Genomic DNA, 20,543 nt, shown 5'->3' with positions numbered 1-20,543 from the left:
AATTTAATGGTGGTGGAGTTTCCCCTCCCTAAGCAGACTTTGGGCAAGGTGCCATTCATTGGATTGCTTGGAGACCCATGGACAATTATTCTTAAGCAGTCTTCGCCCTGTTTTGTGCTTCAGACAACACTCATTCTGTATTACTCTGCGTAGTGGAGAAATGGGCAGATGTTGGGGAGTGGACTCTTCAGGCTAGTAAGTAGATGGAAGGTATAAGGAGTATGAAAAACTGGAGAGCCGAGCTCTTCGGAATCATAAGATCCTACAACTTTTAAGTTCAGATGCCTGGAAGAATATGTGTTCAGTTCAAAAGCCCCGCAAAAATACTCCCGGGTTTGGTTCATAGCTGGCCTTGGAGGTATTTGACCATATTTAACTCAGTCAAAAAATACATGTACGTGGATCTTCTCCTTGCTTAGATATGATTTCTTCATGTGAACAAAGCCTTATTCAAACACTGTTTAGACACATCTTATCTGGTTGCATCTTGGTCATTGAGTTTAGGGTGTGTGGAGATTCCATTTTAGTTTTAGTGAAACATTCCTTTCAAAGTGTGTTGAATGTATACCGTGTGGTCAGTGTTGGTGGGGCAGGTATGGCGAGGAGCTGTGTCCCTGTTCAGTGGATGTCTTGTTCTCATGCTTCCCGTCTTGCACGGAGAAGACTTTAATGCCAGAAAAAGTAAGAAACTGGTAGGAAACTGTGCAGAAGCTTTATGTAAATGTGATTTTAAACAGAGGCTTGGGGCGCCTGGGTGGCTCAATCGATTAAGCTTCCACCTTTCTGCTCAGGTCGTGATTTCATGGCTTGTGAGTTCGAGCCCTGCATCAGGCTCTGCTGACAGCTCAGAGCCTGGGGCCTGCTCCAGGTTCTGTGCTTCCCCTGTCTCTCTGGTCCTCCGCCACTCATGCTCTGTCTCTCAAAAATGAATAAGTTAAAAAAAAAATTAAAAAATAAATTGACATAGAGGCTTAGTTTGGTAAATGACAGTAAATGCCGTGGAAGATCTTGAAGGGCCTAGACAAGTGTTTTTGGTGTTATGGGGCAGCTTCTGACTGGATTTGAGACAGGCCTTCAAGAGTCGGGTTAAGAGTATTAACACTTTGTCTTTTTTTTTTTCCTTCAAGTTTGTTTATTTTGAGAGAGACAGAGAGCAAGTGGGGGAGGGGCAGAAAGACAGAGGCCCTGAAGCGGGTTCTGTGCTGACAGCAGAGAGCCCGATGCAGGGCTTGACTCATAAACTGTGAGATTGTGACCTGAGCCGAAGTCAGATGCTTAATCAACTGAGCCACCTGCGTGCCCCAAGAGCATAGCACTTTGTAGTAGTGTAGCTATAGTTGACATATTTGCTCACTTGATTCTGATGAAACACTAAAGTAGGTTGGCAGAGACCTAGGGCCCAGCAGTTGAAGTGACTTCCCTGAGGACACCTCCTACTCATTTGCTGAGATGCAAACCCAAGTTTTTGGATTAGGAGAGCCAACCCTGTTATAAGCAAATCAGTATGGGGAGTTGGCATTGACAAGGAGAGTTGAAGATCTTTCTGGACAGGCAGTTTGGATTCCTGCTTCCTGCTTGCTGCTTCAGTGTGGCAGCTCTTCATGAAGTAAGGCTTGATACTGGAGCCTTTCACCTGCTGGTTAAGCTTCTGGCACTAAGTTTCCTTGCAAATCTGGTTTGGGGAAAGCTCTTGAACGCTGACTTAATGTTGTTGCCTTATGTGGTGTCAGAAATACAAGCACAGGGAAAGTTTATTTATAAGCGTTATGACTATTAGCAGGGACTGAATATAATCTTCAGCTTTGGGCAGGAGAAGGATTTCTAGGTGGAAAATATGGTTAGCCTTCAGGTTCCCCCCCTTCAACGTCGCCCCCCCCCCCCCCGGAGTTGTCCAGCCCTCAGAAGACGTAGAAGGCAGTCTTGAAAGAGTCACAGAACTTTCTCAATCCCTGCTGAAGCAGGGTCACGCATCCAGCTTAACCTGCTTGCAAACTCTGTGGTCAGGAATTAGAAGCACAAGTGGAAAACTGCACCTTGTTAATTTGTGCTAAATGAAAGGTCTTATCAGAATATCCTTGCATTCAGGCAAGAGGTAATACTGAAGAATTATTGTCAGTTTTTATGCTATCATCCACACTGTTTTATTTAAGGGCTGGGAAGAATGTTTATGAAACCGTCCTGGGGTGGGGGGTGGTGTATTTTAGAATGCCCAGAGCATGCTATCAGGGAAGCAAGTGGCATCCTCGGGAGGGTAGGTACTCTCTTTGTGGAGAACCAGGGCAGCTGGAGGAATGTCGATAAGTCAGAGGTGAGATCTGAATTCAGTTTCGTGGCTCAAAATCCAGCTCACGTGTCAGAGGATAGTTTAAGATGAGGGCTTTGAGACCTGGCGGAGGAGGGGACAGCTGGGATAAGAACCTCCTCTGTTTTTCTTATTTCCATTCTTTCTCCAGATCATTTATTGCGAATTCCTGGGGCAGATGGTATGGCTTTTGATGTTTCTTCATTGGTTTGAGCTTTGATCTTTAACCTTCTTCTGGTTTCGTTCTTACCTACTCTCCCCTAATTTATATTGTCTCTGCTTTAATCTGTACTTTTCTCCTTTTGTGTTTAGTAACTTTGATATTAAAGGTTCGTGAGTTCATTCCATTCAGAGTCTTAACTGTCCCCTGGCAATTAAGTTTAGTTCTCCCTTAAAGCCATTTTATGTAATAACACATATAATTATTATTACAAATTACATCTTAAACAAAATAAATTCCATTAACAGCCCTAGAAGAAAATTAAGAATGGCTTCTATAATTTTGGGGTGTTCTAACCCTGGCATGAAAGCCAGGAACACAGGAAAAAATTCTTTATTGTGGCCACATAAAAATTTAAAGTTACTTACGGCAAAAAAATCCATAGTAAGCAAGGTTGAAAGACAAGTGGCAAGCTGGAAAAACTATGGGAAAGGGTCAATATTTGTCATATGGAAAGGAGTATTACAAAAAGCGATGAAGAAACACCAAAGGAAAAATAGAGAAAAGGACATATAATGTGGATCAATAAATAATATGAAAAGATGTTTAACTTAAGGGAGAATCTAATGCAAATAAAAATAAGGTCATTTTTAAAAATCTACTAGGTGGATAAAGATTTTAAAAAGGTCAACAAAACCCAATATTGACATTGGGTAGGAGAACAAGCCCCCTCATAGACCAATGATACTGTAAATTGTAACCTTCTCTGCTGGGTACTTTATCAGCATGCATTACAATGTAAAATATGTATACACTTTGACCTAGCAGTTTCACTTCTAGCGATGCCTTTTTATTCCACACAGAGTTTGTAATTACGGAAAATTAAGTGAAGTATGAATATCTACAGATACCAGGAGTGCTTAAACACTAGCATGCTTGTATACTGGATGGTGTTCTTTTTTTTTTGTTTTTTTAAGTTTAAGTTATTTTGAGAGAGAGTGCCAGCGAGCACATACAAGCAGGGGAGGGGCAGAGAGAGAGGGAGAGAGAATCCCAAGCAGGACTCCCCCACCCCACCCCCTGAACTGTCAGCGAAGAGTCCAACACAAACCGTGAGATCATGACCTGAGCCGAAATCAGGAGTCAGATGCTCAACCGGCTGAGCCCCCCAGGCGCCCGTCATATGTGTATTCATTGAGTGGAAAGGTACCCATATACGGGTTTTTTTTTTTCCTAGACATAACATATTATGGAAAAGCAGTGTTTATAATGGGACCTCTTCGTGTAGAAGTAGCTGTTTCCCCTCTGGGCTTGTGTGCACATATATAATGAAAGTCTGGAATGATGCTTTCCAGAATCACCAAAATGTTAACTAATCATGGATGATAGACTTAAGGTTATTTTAACTTTCTTTTTTATTTCTGTATATACAGCTGTGTGTGTGCCTGTGTATGCTCAAAGTGAGCATATATCATCTCTAAAAGTGGAAAATCTTAGGAGAAATTTTGAGAAAGGGAAAATACAGAATACTGTTGGAATGTATGGAGTGGAAGCTGACAACCTACAAGTCCACAAAGGGCATCCCTACTCCTTCACACGTACCCAAACATATAGTGCAGAACCCTGTTGTGAAAGAAAGAGAAGCCCGCCCATACTTTCGAGGAGAACCATGACCTTGAGTTAGCTTGAGTGTGTGGCTGTGATCAAACGAGCTGGGTGGGGCTCACCCAGTTCTGTTTTTGCACCTGGTACAGCTTCAGCCTTTTTGCATAGATCTATTTGCCCCGCTGGTTAAAGCAAGGTCACGGGTTTGCTCTCTGTGCTAGTCATTTCCCCCTTTCTTCCAAGGCAAGGTCTGTATGTAACCCTATCTCATTGGTGGTCAGGGAGAATGGTTGGGTTGGCCTAAATCCCATCCCATAAAACCAAAGGCCTTGTTGCTCATTTAACTGGAATCATCTTGGAGGACAAAGGCAGCTCTTTTTAATGTACTTGATTACACAGTTCCCGAGTTTTCTACTTCATCTTACTTATTCCATTCTCGCTTTCTCAAGGGCATGGTCTGTGCACTTCATAATTTTCTTCTCCTCATGTTCCTTTTCATTGCCTAATTCGGTAATAGAGGTGGCATTAGTAAGCATTGACAGAAAATGATGAAATAAATAAGGTCAACGCTGGGACTCTTTTAAGATGACTTTTTTTTTTTTTTTTTTCCCCAAGCGGAACTGGTTCTTCAGAGTTTGAAGAAAGCATAGCTGCTTTGCAATGCTGGAGGATGTTGGAGGTGGGGTGGGCAGGTAGATTCTCCCCTAGGCTGGAAGCAGAGCACCTTTATTTCTTCTCTTGGCCAGTTTGTTCCTTAGAGCAGAGGGACTGCTGTGGATTTGGACTCGAGGCAGGGACTTCCGCTTTCTTTACAATAGTCTGTGCCACAGACACTCAGGACACATTTTGTTATGTTCAGCTGACCCTTGGGCTCTGTCAGGGAGGTGTTTGCATTTGATGCTGAATTGTGGGCAAACTTGACAAATACCTAGAACATCTCAATATGACCCTCATGTTGGACTTAGGTTCTGTTTCAACAATGTTTTTCTTGGCTTGTTTGAGACAGCGAGACTCAGTGAAGGCTACTAACGTTGAAGTCGAATATGAGTTGTATAACAGGTGGGACAAGCAAGGGGTCACCTGGGTGGCTCAGTGGGTTGAGCATCTGACCTCGGCTCAGGTCACAATCTCACAGTTCATGAGTTTGAGCCCCACGTCGGGCTTTGTGGTGACAGCTCAGAGCCTGGAGCCTGCTTCAGATTCTGTGTCTCCCTCTCTCTCTGCTCCTCTCCTGCTTGTGTTCTCTCTCTCTCAAAAATAAATAAACATTAAAAAAAAAAAAAAGAGTTGGGACAAGCAGGAAGGAGGTCTGTGGGCTCCTTTCTTCTCTCTTGCTCTCGACTTTGTCTTGAAAGCTAGATGGTGTTTGACCGTGCCCGTGCCCCGCTGGCCTCTGACACCAGTAGGAATAAACTTGCTGTAACAGTGTAAATGTGTGGTGGTACACCATAATTGAATAAGCGTACAAGGGGCTTGGCAATCACCAGGTTAAAGGATCATACAGCCTTAAACCATGCAGATTTCCCAACTCAATTAAACTACCCATTATCTTTTCTTTAAGTGACCAATAAAGCGTGTGGTTATGTCTTACTTTGCAAGTGGGATTAATATCTGCTGTTTATCTCCAGATAAATATTAGCAGCACAGGCCGGGAAAAGCCAGTTTTATGCCCTTGAGAGTGAGGTAGTGGAGGGCTCAAGTGTTGGGCATGAAGTTTTATCTTTCTGAACTGATTATGAAGTATACTAAACATTTATCTGGCTTTGTCTTTATAGACTGAAATCGCCAAGAGATTGAATACAATTTGTGCACAAGTCATTCCATTTCTGTCTCAGGAAGTAAGTAAAACTGTTCAGCTGTTAAAGTGCAATTATGTTGCTTCTCTGTTTGCAAATTAGCTAGTTTTAAGATGTTAATTTTATCACAAGGAACAAGTGTGAAGAACATCTGTTACAGCTGAAGTGTGTAAACCCCCTGCTATTCCATCTCACAGATCTGAGGGCACACTGTAAAAGTGGTGACAATAGCTCAACCCCAAATTAATTTTTTTTTCCTGTGGAAGACTGCAAAATGACGATCAAACAGAACAGCTTTTCTTTTCTTTGACGAGTAGTATAAGCCTGGTAGCTGCTGCTGCTTCAAGTGTCCTTCCTCTAGAGAGCTTTTCCTTTGCTGCGTTTTCAGAATAGTTCCATCAGGGTTGACTTGACCATGAAAGCAGGTATCTCATTGGTCGGTCCTTGTACCTCAAGTCAGGTTGACTTCACGCTGTCCACGGAGGAAGCGGATGTTCATACTCTTCAAATTTACTTTACTTTCGGATACATGCCGATAAATGCTAAACTGTTTTAAGTGTGTACAGGATGCATGTGTCTTGAGACAGAAAAGCTGTAAAAGCTTTTTGGGCCTGCAGCTAGAATACTGGGTGTCTGTTCTTGTTGGTATCTGCTGTTCCTTGCTGGATAGCACCCCTCTGCCTTTTCCTGCCTAAAACATCTACTTGATGTTACAAGTTCGATTTGTTAACCTTTGGCTTCATGTTGTTAGACTTGAGTAATCCTGGTTTCTGCTAAAGTCTCATGCTTCCCAGAACAAAGATGTGGCTTTGTTTTTATTTGTGGGTGGAGTTGGGAGGTTTCCAGTGTGTGAACTAATTGTTGAGGGGGGTGGAGGGTCCTTCATTTTCCCCTCAGGAGGATGAAAAATCTAAAGGCTAAAGAAGGAGAGGAATTCCCAGAGTTCCCAAAAACTGCTGGTGGGTTGAGATTTGTTGGCCAGAGAAGTAATCGAAGATTTCACGTTTAAATTTTCAGTATAGAAATGGGGGTTTTAAACTAGCTGTAAACTTTACCTGTTCAAACTTACAACAAACCCCTTTTGCAGGCCAGGGTGATCTTCCGAATCCCGTACTATTGATTTTCTAAGGCTTCGGGTTATCAGTTTGGATGTCCTTTTTGACTTTTCTATCATTCCAAGCCCCAAATTCCCATCTGAAGTTAAGCGGGGACTAGTGTTGGTTAGAAATAGGGAAGTGCCCTTCTCTGTTTTCCTTTTCCTGCTGTACTTGTGTTCTGTGAAATAGCAGTAAGTGCTTGAGAACCTTCACATTTGAATCCATATTCTCCTTGATCTGCATTGCATGTGCCTTTGTGTTTCTGTTGTTGTTGGAAGGTACGGTGAAGTTCTTTGCTAACACTTTTTCTTCTCTTTGTTTTCGAAGCATCAACAACAGGTGGCCCAGGCCGTCGAGCGTGCCAAACAGGTGACCATGGCAGAGTTGAATGCCATCATCGGGGTACGTGGCCTTCCAGGTCTACCTCCTACAGTGTGTATAACCAGCTTTCATTTCTTATTAATTTGATGGCTTAATCTGTCTACCTATCTGTATGGTGTTATTTGGTTTAACATTGGCCTGTTTGATAAGTGTGGGGGAGGGGGGCTTAGGTATGGCAAGGTGTGTAGGGGAAATACAGAGGAGCATAAGGAAGGTGATAGCAGCATGTTGAGGAGGGGAAGAAATACCTACTTTTCAATGGGAACATAAGTGCCGTTGTATCCTCTGACACTTAAATCACCCTTGCTCTATTAGTTAAATCAGAGCTTCAGGTTAGAGTTGTATATACTTCCCTTACTTCTGGCTTTTTTTATACCTTTTTTTATACCTTTGGATCACAGAGAGGTCAAGACAGGTCTCAGAATTATCCCTTCTTTGGTCATCTAGGGTATTAGACCCAATGTAACTGCTCTTTCCCTTTCTTGTGCCTCCTTCATGAATTTTTAAGTGGCACCCCAATGAAAAGAGCGCTCTCTTTCCGTTGAAGAAGTGATAATTGTCTGCCCCAGTGCTCTCTAGCCTTTCACCAGGTTTCTGCTCTCCTGCCTTGAGTTCAGTTAGCACTCCATGCTGGCGACTGCTTGTCAATCACAGGTCATTTGCTCTGCATTAATGAGCCCAGTGGACCATGCGGTCCATCCCCTGCATGAGCCCTTCCCCCGCCACTGCAGGACCCTGGACGGTTCTCATGTTTGCTGCCCTTCCAGACTAAGCCAGAGAAGTAGCTGAAACAAGGGACCATCCTTTCTGATTTTATTCATATGTGACTGCCTTGAGCGGATTCAAATCACTCATTTATCAATTTATGTTAATTGCTTGTGAGAAGATGCCCTGCTGGTCTTTATAGTTCCCTCAGACACTTTGTAATGATAATTAGACATGCTGCTGTACGGATTAAGAGTGCCATAGTCCAATGACGGCCACAGACAATGGAACCAGTTAATCCATCAGGGTTTAAAATTACATCCCAACTGGAGATGGAGAAAAAACATAAGAGCCAAGGAGGATTAAAGAATGAGCCTCAGCTTGAAAACTCTCCTTTCATCAGTTTCTCAATTGCGGATCTGCAGTCGGGTTGCCTGTGGTAAGCTATTGGCAGTCAATTAGGTGAAATAAACTGGGAGGGTGACCTTCATTTCCTTTTAATAGCTTTTTCCTCCCCGAAATGGGGAGCTTCAGTGGATTTTCAGCTTAAATTTTATTCAAGCTGCTTTATTACACTTGACAGCTTAGCTCTGCATAAACAATTCTCCCCTCCTCCTCTTTCCCCCAGACCCAGGCTCTGCCTTTCTCCCCCTTTAGATCACATTTTTGACTGTTACTTAGTGGGTTCTCTAATCACATTTCAACAAAAAACACAATTACATCTGCATTTGTCGGCTGCCTTCTGTACCCTTTTCTTGTGTAATGAATTGCTTTATTTCAGAGATCAAATCAAATATTCGCTGGTACTTTTGCATGTACTGTGTTTGATTAGCAAAGACTAATAGCAAATTGTACTTGTAGCTCGAGCACAGAAATTTTTTAACCCAAATGAATGAGGATGGAAAAGCCTGTTTTGATTAAAGAAAAACATATGCAAAGCAGTTCTCAAGTACCCAGTTAAACTTTGTGGAACATGTTTGTTTTCTGATAGTCTCTCAATTTTTACATATCATCCTTGTACCTACAAATTCTCAAAGGCACTGCCCAGTCCTACACATTAGAAAGGAGGAAATTGTATTAACCAGATGTTTATAGGTAATACCCACTTTGAATTGAATCAGAAAATAAAAATAGCAGGTTGCTCTAGAAGGGCAGATGAATCGCTAATTTTATGAATGGCTTTCATCCAGGAAACATGTTGTTGAGATTATAAAGGCAGATTAGCTCTGATAGCTAGCAACAATAACTCAAATCAGTGAATTGGGCCTAGCACAAGACTTAATGCCAATTGCATGTCTCCAGCATGTGCAGTTTTTTATAATTGTAATTTTTGGCTCAGTATATTAATTTATGTCAGAAGGCTCTTTTAAAGTTCGTAGTGATCAATAATTATCCTGCAACCGTAAGTTTCATGCTCTGGCATATGCTTGATTTTTGCTTGAAAGGAATTGTGCGCGTCCCGGAAAATTGAAGTAGCATAAAATTGGGTTGACAATTCAGTGGACCTTTGCACCCCTTCATTGAACATGCAGTGTGTCAACCTGTCTCCCCAGAGGGGAGGAGGCTCCGGGAGGCTGTCTGTTCCTACAAGCAGCAGCTGCGCACAGAGTAAATGCAGCCCGGTTTGATAGCAGCTGTCAGTATTGTTCAGGAACGACTCAGGATGAAGAACAATGGGAGAGGCCACGCTCTTCGTCTGCATCGACTTTCAGGCTAAGAAAAGAAATAGTAATTTAACGGTTTAGACATCTATTACAAGTGTGAAAGATCATGAAAGAGTAGCCTTTAAAATGCAAATGAGCCGAAACATTCTCATTCCCTTTAAGGTACAATCAAGGGGGCTTACTGCTTGCTTGGCAGGGCTAAAGACATTTCTCTTTAGCAAACCTGGAAAAAGTGAAATCTTCTCAAGGACACCAAGCTTCTAAGGTAGGCTCAGCTTGTGTCCTGGGACTCTGGACGGTCTTGGAGGAGGACGAGAGAGGTTCAATTTTTTGTGTCCTTGTTGAGTGAATTAATGATGCCCATTTCTCAGCAGCGTAGCAAACTTAGTTCTCGTACCTGACAAAAAACACTGAATTTTAAATCTTTTCCACTACAGATAGCACCTGCCTTTAACTTAACAGATTACTGGTATTTAAGAAAGATAAGTCTTTGATACTTGATATTTGGAGAAACTATTGAAATAGTTTGGCCATACTTTTTTTTTCAACAGTTTCACTGATAGCGTATTTGATAATTGGTGGAATAATTGCAACCCTGATTCCTGAATTTTGCTTTTTATAAGCTCTTTTGCTATTAAACAAGTTACATTCTTGTAGCAATAGAAAGTGTTTAATAATGCAGAGATCTTAATAGGTACAGTGTTTATTTGGTTTGACACAGCTCACTTGTGCTTTAGAAAACAGGTGGGAAGGGAAACTTACTGGAGGCCTTGATTTTTTTTTTTTTATTTAATCAATTAAATTTATTTATTTTTTACATCAGGACAGTCTCCATGATGTAAGCAGTCTTCCTCAAAAGATTTTTTTTCTTTGGGGCACGTGGGTGGCTCAGTCGGTTGAGCGTCCGACTTCAGCTCAGGTCATGATCTCACAGCTTGTGAGTTCGGGCCCCACATCGGGCTCTGTGCTGACAGCTCAGAGCCTGGAGCCTGCTTCACATTCGGTGTCTCCCTCTCTCTCTCCCTCTAACCCACTCACATTCTGTCTCTGTCTCTCTCAAAAATAAATAAACATTAAAAAAAAATTTTAGAAGATTTTTTTTCTTTTTCCAATTTAGAATTCTGTTAAAAATGCTCAAAACAAGATAGGTTTTTAGATGACAACAGTTTTTGGTATAGTTAACGTCTTCCTGAAGGCAGGGAAAATGATTCAAGGACTCTTCAAGATCACCTTTCCTTGTATTATTTGGGGAGTTTGGCACTAAGAACTTTTCTTCCACTTGCTATAATAATAATTGATTTTCATTGAGATTAGTTTCCAGATAATTAGTGTGATCTTTTAATGGGTTTATGTCACATGTAATTAATATAGATCACGTAGATACATATATATTTGTACATATGGGCTTTTTAAAAAATTGAGGTATATTTTATATTGTTCTAAATTGCACCAATCTTTTTTTTTTTTTAATTAAAAAAGTGTTTGTTTATTTTTTGAGAGAGAGTGAGTCAGTGAGGGGCAGAGAGAACCAGGGACACAGGATCCCAAGTGGGCTCTGTGCTGACAGCAGCAAGCCGATGCGGGGCTCAAACTCATGAACTGTGAGATCATGATCTGAGCCAAAGTTGGATGCTTAACTGACAGAGCCACCCAGGTGACCCACACCAATCTTTTTTTTTGTTTGTTTGTTTTTTAAGGTTTATTTATTTATCTTAGAGCAGGAGGGGCAGAGAGAGAGGGAGATGGGGAGAATCCCAAGCAGGCTCCCTGCTCTCAGTGCAGAGCCTGACTTGGGTCTCACACTTAGGGACCATGAGATCATGACCTGAGGCAAAATCAAGAGTTGGATGCTTAACTGACTGAGCCACCCTGGTGCTCGTGAATTGCACCTATCTTACACATATACATCACTTTGGTGTGTGCACATACCCTGTACCCCACACTACTTTCGCAGTGCAAGTTTTCTCTTTCATCCCAGGAAGTTCCCTTGTACTTTTTCTCAGCCAGTGTTTCTCTACTCCCAAAGAAAGATGGTTTTTGTTTGTTTTTTGTTGTTGTTTTTGTTTTTTTGAGAGAGGAAGAGAAAATCTAAAGCAGGCTCCACACACAGCATGGAGCATGACTCGGGGCTCCATCTCACAGCCATGAGATCATGACCTGAGCTGAAATCAAGAGTCAGACGCTTCACCAACTGAGTCAGCCAGGCGCCTGGTTGCCCCAGTTGCTTTTTGATTGAAAAATAAAAAATGATTGGCCAAGTGTAATTTAAAACAAAACAAAACAAAACAAACCCTGCATGATTGTATGTCCGCTTCCATCCGAGTACTGGCTGCCCAACTTCATGGTGTTCTGTGCTCATCTTTCTAAGAGCATTTGCCTTGTGTTACCTTGGACAGAGCATAGGTCTAGGATCAAATGGACTTAAGTAGGATGCTTGGTGCTACCACTCTGTAGCCTTATGACCCTGTACAGTCACTTAACTTCCTTTAGTGTCACCATCTATAGATGGATAATACCTTCTACCCTGTATGGCTTTTGTGGGGATAAGACCTTGACTGGCAGCCTTTATCCAGCATGGTGTCCTGACTCCTTGAACTGCAGTTCTGTCTGCCTCATCTCTAAGTACCTGCAGCAGGTCTGTGAGTCCATTTGGCTAAGTGCCCATTAGGGGTGATGGCTGCAAGTAGCGTGTCACCTCCCCTTTTGTCTTTTCTAGTGGTTACATGGGGTGTCGGTGTTTGAGATTAGACCCATCCAGATGCTCTGCTCCTGCCATTCCGTTGTCGTGCATGAATGACTTTTAATAAGGAGGCAGCAGTAAAGAAATGTTGGCTATTTGACTTTAGATGAGCAAAACTAAGGTTCAAAACAGAGGAAAAAGTTAAATTTGGGGAACAGATGGAGAGAAAATTGAGAAGCAAAAGTGAGGATAAGACCCCGTTGGCTTCCTTAAGAGGAAGGGAAACAAGGCTTTCGCTGGCACTGAGGGATTGCACAGATCATTGTGATGGAATTGGAAAGAGAGAGAGAAGAGGTGACCAGATGACCGGGGCGGGGTTGCCCTTCCCATACCACAGAATGCCTGATATTTGGTAGCTGCCCGAGTGCTGACGTGTTGGATGTAAGAACATTTGAGCAATTTCCCGTAGCAATGCCTGTGAACTTCAGGAACTCCGAACATTTAGGGTTAATGTAGGCCACCTTGTTTTTCCTTTCTTGTTTATTTGGATCTTGTCTGACTTAATTTTCCATGAATAGAACTTCTGCAAAGGCCTTTGAAGCTGCAGTTATTGGTCAGATGTGTATATTCCTGCTTCATAGGCAAACTTATAATTCTCTATATTTTGAAACAACTCAGTATGAAACGAAAGACGTCTGGGGGCTTTTATGATGTCTGACTATCTATGTTTGTGTAGGGTATGGGTATGAATACAAACTCCTGATGTGTCTGTAGTAGACTTCCTGTCCTTAAGAGATTGAGTTGTAGACCTACAGGCTCCCCATTGTTGCATGAGGTGATTGGTTTAAGGATTAGCAAAATGTTGGATTATTTTTCTCCTCCGGCTGTAGCTGTCAGCTATCTATAGGATTGTAGTGTGTGAAGTTTAAGAGGATGAGGTTAGCCTCTTATTCTTATGAGTATGCAGTTAATCCCTGGAAAGCCCATCAATAACCCAGCTGTAAGTTTCTTTATAAAGCAAATTTGCCCTAGGAGAATAATGCATAGCCTGCTACCAAGAGGAGAAAATGAAATGGCTACAACAAGCATGGATCTTCTAGCTCTGCTAACTTACATTTAGTGATATACCCTCCACCTAAATTCTAGTGGTCCAGCCCGTTTATTAATTTTCCAAGGAGAAGGAGCAATATTGCAAAGTCTGTTACATGTATCCCACTTCTTTGGTTCAGGTTAGATTTTTACTGAGAGTTGATGTAGGTATGTCTGCCAAATGCAGGGCTTGGCTTCAAAGTCTGGGTTCTTCCGAATAGTCTGTGTGCTTTTTAGTTATTAGAAAACTTGTTGAGGCATTGTTTACTTTTTCATTTACCCGCATCTATTCATGTGATCTGTACTTGATTCCTTGGAAGAAGACATCATCATGTTTTCTCTCTTTTCAGAGTAGAAAGTAGAGCACCCCATGTTAAGAGTTCGAATTTTGAGCAGATGAGGTAGCCGAGTGGTTAAGGCGATGGACTGCTAAGAGTTAGATTTTGGTGTTTTTTTAAAGTTGATATATAATTTACATACCATAACATTCGCTCTTCTAAAGCATACGAATCAGTGGGTTTTAGTATATTCACAAACTTGTGCAGCCATCACTGCTAATTCTAGAACATTTTTATCACTTCAAAAAGAAACCGCATGTCCATTAGCAGTTACTCCCCATGCCTCCCACCCCCCAGTCCCTGCAACCACCGATCTTTCTGTCTCTATGGGTTTGCCTGTTACGAACATTTCATGGAAAAGGAATCCTATAACATGTGGCCTTTTGTGTCTGGGTTCTTGCACTTCGCATGAAGTTTTCAAGGTTTATTCATGTAGCATGTACTGTAACCCTTTTTACTCGTGAATAATATTCCATTGTACCAATATATCACATGTATTAATCCAGTCATTGGTTGATGGACATTTAGGTTGTTTCCACCTTTTGGCTGTTACGAATAAAACACAGTGAATGTTGTGTACATGGCGTGTGGACGCATTTTCTTCTCTTGTGAGTCTAAGTCTACAAGTGTAATCGCCGAGTTATGTGGTTACTCTGTTTAACTTTTTGAGCAATCACCAGATTGTTTCTTAAAGTAGTGGATGGGAATTCCAGTTTTTCGACATTTTCTCCAACATTTGTTCTTGTCCATCTTTTTGATGCTAGCCCTTCCAGTGGGTGTAACATGGTATCTTGTTTGTGATTTAGATTTGCATTTCCCTGATGGCTACTGACATTGAACATCTTTTCATCAAAACTTTACATGGTTTTAGAAGTGGATCTACCTAGGGGTGCTTGGGTGGCTCAGTCGGTTGAGCATCTGACTCTTGATCTCTCCTCAGGTCATGATCTCACCAGTGATTTATGAGTTCAAGCCCCACGTTAGGCTCCACGCAGCACAGAGCCTCTTGGGCTTCTGTCTCTCCTCTCTGCCTCTCCCCAACTTGTTTTTTTTCCTCTCTCTGTCTCTCTCTCAAAACTAAATAAATAAATATTAAAAAGAAGAAGTGGATCTACCTAAATAAACATGGTGTTTTAAAACTTACTCTAATTCAGGCCTTTCAGTCCTAGTGCTCTCTAAGTATTGTCACCACTGTAACCGTCATCTAGGGCAGGTGGGGCGAACGAGTAAGTCGGTGATGATGCAGGATGAGTTGGCTTTTGTGTATTCTCTGAAATGCAGAAAAAATAAAGATGAGTTCAGATCCTCTTTAGAAATTTCGCCCTTCATCCTGGTGCCTGCCTTCATATAGGCTGTCCATTTTGCCTGCATCATTTTCTGTGTGCTCCTGAATTGAAATGAGGCCTTGAAGTGGATTGGGTTTTGTTGTTGTTGGTGGTGGTGGTGGTGGTGGTGGTGGTGGTGGTGGTGGTGGTGGTGGTGGTGGTGGTGGTGGTGGTGGTGATGGTGTGTGTGTGTTTTAAACTGTGTTCAAGTGGCTTGAGAATTCTTGGCCCCAGTAAGCAGTTTCTGCCTGTTTATCACCCTTGCCCCTCTTCATGAAAGAGGCCATTCACGTAACGGGAGGTTTTCAGGTGACTCCTATAGTAGTGTCCTTGATGCTTCTGCTCCCATACAGCTCTTTCCCACTCTCCCTGCTTGTTTACTGTAGCATGCCAATTTTCTTTTTCTGCAGTCTCCCAAGATAAGAACTGAGTGTTTTAAAGAACAGGGAAATAGAAATCGAGGAAGAATGATTTGGAGAGAACTGTCAACAAATGCTACTTTTCACATTTTTTTTCCCTTTAAAAGTGTTTAAATACCAAACACCATAAATGCCACTTACTGTCACGCTTTTAGCATTAGAGATGCTATTTTGGGCCATGGTCTTAGTTCTGGTTGGGTTCAGTTTGTGATCTTGTGACGTGGTTTTCCCTAAGGTTATAAAGCGGGTTAACTTTCAAAAATTCAAGTTGATTCTGTGGTCGGTGATAAAGAGTTTAGCAATCTGGTGAGGTTAAGGTGGGCGTTAGCCTTCTTTTTCTTTCTGGGCGTCCTTTCCAGTTGTACAGGCAGCTCTGTGGCGATAAAGCATGTGCTACAGCTGTTTCAGAAAGAAAACTGTAGAAACCACTACAGCATTACATTAAAGCTGGGAATGTAAACAGCAAAGTCAATTTCATTATAGTAACATAATTGACCCAGGCTGCACTAGGTAAAATGGGAATTAAAATTCTGAGTGCGTGGCTGTTGTTTGACATGGATGAGGTGACTTTATTCTTTGTGGGTTTTCATTATCATTAACTCAGGGTTTGGTGTTTGTTTTACTTGTCTCGCTCCCAGCCTGTCCACATTGTTTGGGTAAGAGCAAGTGCATGTCTCTCCTTCTGTCAACACCGAAACCTTTACAGAACCACCTGAGAGGCACAAAAACACCAGTATCTGGAAGTTTCCAGTGTAGCTGTTGTACCTTTTTTTTTTTTTTTTTTTGCCTTTTTTTCCCCCCCAGTGTAGTTTTTTAAAATTGTTTGATGAAATGTGAACTTTTTCCCCATTGTTTTATTTTAAAATACTAGTCAGCTCTGGGAAGCAGATGCTTGTTTTATGAGTTTTGACAGGGTATTTCATGGCGATGAAGGGACAGTGAACAATTGAATGCTGGAAAGCGTTTTTATTTTTTTAAGCAACAATTTGTCAGGTCACTTGCTGTATAATAACATGAATTCTAATGTAATGGGGCAGGATTCCAGCTTCGATCTAGACTAAAAGTTTTCAGCTTCTGCACGGTTGACATTTTGGGCTTGTTAATTCTCTGTGGTGAGTGGGAGGGGGCTGTCCTGTGCATTGTAGGATATTTAACAGCACTCCTCCCACCCCCACAATTCCTCCAGGTGTGACAACTGTAAATGTCTCTATACATTGCCAGATGTCCCTAGGGTGGGGAAAGGAGGGTGTCAAAATTGCTGTTTGAGAACCACTGGTTGTCTGAGAAACCACCTGCATTGCTAAAAACGACCATTGCTCATCCAAAATATCTTTTCTGGTAGCTTGACAAGCTTTTTGCCTGTGTGTCCTGTGCTGTATAAATCTGCAAGCATTAACTAAAAAAAAAAAGAAAAAAGAGGTTTACTAATTAGTATAAGGTAACCAGGAAGTGGAAGGTTGGATTTTCTCACCCTTGCTGTCATGTTAAGAAACATCTCAGTTTCCCCATTGATCTGTGCAGGTTTGGGTCTATGGAAGACCGACGCATGTAGGTTCCTGTAGTTGGTAGAGCCTTTGGGGTTTTTTTTGTTTGTTTTGTTTTTTTGAGGTTTTCCTGGCTGTATGGCAATGTCAGTATCACTTTTGTTGTAAAATACATTTTTCAGGTAGCATTCATGCTATCCCATTCCCCCCCCCCCCCCCCATTTTGGTGAAGGTGGCGATCACTGGATTGTTTCCAGTGAGCCCTGTTGAGAGAAAATGTCCTTTCAAAGACACATGGTGCAGGTGGGCTGCTCTTTTGGACTTAATTGTTTACTCTCCTGGATGTGGTCCTTGTGTGCATTCCAATATGTGTGTGATGTTCAGAAATAACACTTTTTATTTGTTAAGCATCTTCTTCTGCAAGAAGCCATAGCTGCCACTGTTCAGGCTTGATTCTTTGCAAGCTTCCTTGGAAGAGAGCTGGAACAAAAGAGATCCTTCTTTTTCAAACATAGGGACGGAGGATTGGGGATTGGAGACTAGAGAGCGGGGCTCATGAGGCACAAATCTAAGAACACGTTTCCATCTGTCACTGCTGTTAAGGCTTCATGGTAAAGGTGGATTTATCTCTGGTAAACGTCCAGTGGTGAAGGTGGATTGTCTCAGGATATGTGGCATTATATGCCCACAGGAGCATCCCCTTACCTGGGAAGGGAGAGACATGGGAGGTCTTTGTTGGAGATCACCTCTTCCTTCCTCTTGCTTGGGAGAACACTCTATCTAACTGCTTGTGAACAGGGCTGGGCTGCTGGGTCATAGGAGAAATACTGTTCTAGGGAATGAAAGGCTTATTGTCCTCATTGTGGCTGTGAGCCCCGTGTAAGCCACTCTCTTCTCTGCGAAATGGGATCTGTGATGCCCACCCTTCTTGCCTTGGGTGTGTTCTGAGCTGAGGCCATGTAGTGGACACGAAGATGTATAGGAGTGCTGCATGGCGGGAAAAGAAGTAGAATGTGAGGCCACAGAATCCACGTTCCCTGGATCCACAGCATCTTCAGTAGTTGTGATCCATCCTGTCACGGCTTAGTACTCCTTCCAGTTTGATAGGATTTTGCTTTAAAAGAGGGAAGAAATGTGGCTAAGCTAGGGATGGAGGAACTTGGTTGCCTCCAGTAATGAACAGGGAGCTTTCTTCAAGAGGAGGGGAGTTTCCCCGGGGCCTATTAGGCTGTTGGATATCCCTGATAGTTATTCGCTTAAATGTTGGGTTTAATCACGTGGGTCTACTTCACAGCTGTGGTGAAGCCCCTTTATTATATAAGCTAGTTTTTCTTTTTACTGATATATCAGACAATGCTTTCTAGTTCATCTTTCTCAAAACCAACTTGGGTTTGGCAGAAAAGCTCTACTTCTCGGGTATCCAGACATTTGCTTCAAGTATGCCTTTGCTGTGACATAAAATCGCACCTCCAGGAACATCTTTTGGTGACTCTGTTCTGGATTTTTGGGGGAACGGGGTGTGCAGGGAGGGGTGAAAGGGTGGTGGCCTCCACCCGGTAGTTAAATCCCTTCCCCTCTGCTTGGCCTCTCTCATCTTGTAATCCGTGCCGTGCTTAATTACCCCGTTGCACTTGCTTGTGTATGCATCATTGCCTTTCCCTCCCAGAAGCCGGACATAGCTCTTATTCTCCAAGTAATGATAGCAATTGCTGGTAGGGCAGACCTGTTCCTCATCCTTCTCCGAGCACATTTCTTATGGCAGGTGTCTAGTTCCTAATTAAGCGCTAATGAGCATGCCTAGTGGACCATGAGCCTGCTGCCAGCCCCTCCAGTTTTATGTCTTGCTATTGCCAAGCTCTTAAAAGGTGACAGAGCAAGAATTAGTGTCTTTGAGATGACAGGAAGGTGATTTTATGCATAAAGAAATTGTTATTATGATCTCAGATGGTGAATGAGGAGTTTATAAATACTTTGCAAGGATACTATCAATGCCGCCTGCTCTGACCTCTCCCCCTTTCCACTTTTCCTCTGTTTAGCACTGTGCTCCCCTCGGAAGGATTGGGAGTGTCAAGAGAAGGTTGGCTCCCAAAGATTTTTTAAAAGACGCTAGGAGTGGTTGAAAATTTATTGTAAACTGACTGAGACACCAATTTCTGGCTTTAAGATGCTGTTTTCTCTCACTCTGGAGGGCAGGAAGCATATTTAGGATTCAATTAAGGACCAGTGGTCTGGGTAGAAATTACTGAAGATCTGGCGTGAAGATTTAATGTATTCAGTACACGCGAGGGGGTAATAAATAAACGAGTAATTGAGTCCCAGGGAAGTGAGCACAAATCAGAATCTTAAGAATTTTCTAACATTACACCTTAGAAATTGAGCTTTAATCGTTTTTACTGTCTCATCAAAAATGAGTTTTATGTTGGACAGCTGAAATGTGGCCAGATTTATGGCTCAGGGGCCATTTCTTGGATACTTTTTCATTTACTACAACATGCTCTTAAGTATAATATATGAGAGTAATGGTACTTTTCAGTGTGAACAGATTTCTAACTTCTGGAATGGGTTAAGGGATAGAGGCAAAGGCATTGGGAGTGGGGGCTTGGGTCACCGTGGGTAGAGTCCACACAACAGGGGAGAGTGTGTTCCTCGTCAAGGCCTCTCAGTGTTGTCCTCTGTGACACTACAGGGGTGGGTTTAGGGAAAGGAAGCAATAAACAAAGTCTCATGTTATGGTTTCTTCCAGCTATCACAGTGTGGCCCTTGGTGCCTCCCTCTGTGTGTGGTGGGATGAGGGCAGCCTTGAGGGGCATTGCTACATGACCCCACTCCCCTCCCGCCTGGTGGGACAACCTTGGCAGTTCAGTCAACACCCTGAGCCTCCGTTCCTTCTGTGAAATGGGAATGTCAGTACTTCCTCCTACTTGTGTGAGGGCTTGTGAAATAAGGACCCAGGAGTACTTGGAAGGGGAGGGGATATGCCTAAGATGCTGATTCTTTCTTCAGCCTAACATTAATTTAAGGTAGTATTTTGGTTATGTCTCCTCATACCGCTGTGGTAATTTAGCACAAGAATATTGGGGAAACAGGGTCACCTCATGTCACTAGTCCCTGGTGACTGGTCGAGAGTAGAGTTACGGTCTGTGGGGTGCACATCTGCGCCCCCCCTACTTTAACTTTCCTGAAATCAGGAAGAGTCTCACCTTCAGCCGCACACTGTGTTTCGTCCCTGGAGGCGTGGAGAGATGGATCTAACATTGGAGTGCCCACCCACTAGCCCAGCTCACTGCTGGTCATCGACAATGTGCCAGGAGGACCCGTGCCAGAAGGAGGCAGTGTAGATAGAGCTCCGAGTCTGTTTGGGGAAGATGGGGAGAGGTAACGGTATAGTGGAAGCTTTTGATGAACTGAAAACACTAATCACATTTTTTCCTTTTCTCCCTTTTGTGTCTTTGTTCTTTTCATGTGTTTGTTGAACCTCCTGTTTTGTTTCCTCCACTC

General features: G+C 42.6%; 1 protein-coding gene across 6 annotated transcripts in view; it reads left to right on the top strand.

The window, feature by feature from the left end:
- TLE1 (TLE family member 1, transcriptional corepressor) overlaps nt 1-20,543 on the top strand; it is a 91,043-nt gene that overhangs the window by 22,931 nt on the left and 47,569 nt on the right. For 3 of the 6 annotated variants that reach the window (XM_019815802.3, XM_011288272.4, XM_011288270.4), the window contains 2 exons: nt 5,843-5,905; nt 7,288-7,392. The exons of 1 other annotated variant lie outside the window; for it this stretch is intronic. In XM_019815802.3, coding sequence (XP_019671361.1) covers nt 5,843-5,905; nt 7,288-7,392 — 168 coding nt within the window. The remainder of the gene's footprint in view (nt 1-5,842; nt 5,906-7,287; nt 7,393-20,543) is intronic. 2 more of the 6 variants (XM_011288274.4, XM_011288273.4) reach the window with 1 other exon arrangement.

This window comes from Felis catus, chromosome D4 (genome assembly GCF_018350175.1).
Source record: "Felis catus isolate Fca126 chromosome D4, F.catus_Fca126_mat1.0, whole genome shotgun sequence".
Taxonomy (NCBI): Eukaryota; Metazoa; Chordata; class Mammalia; order Carnivora; family Felidae; genus Felis; species Felis catus.
Note: the sequence above shows the minus strand (reverse complement) of the source record. Positions and strands in the feature narration are given on the sequence as shown.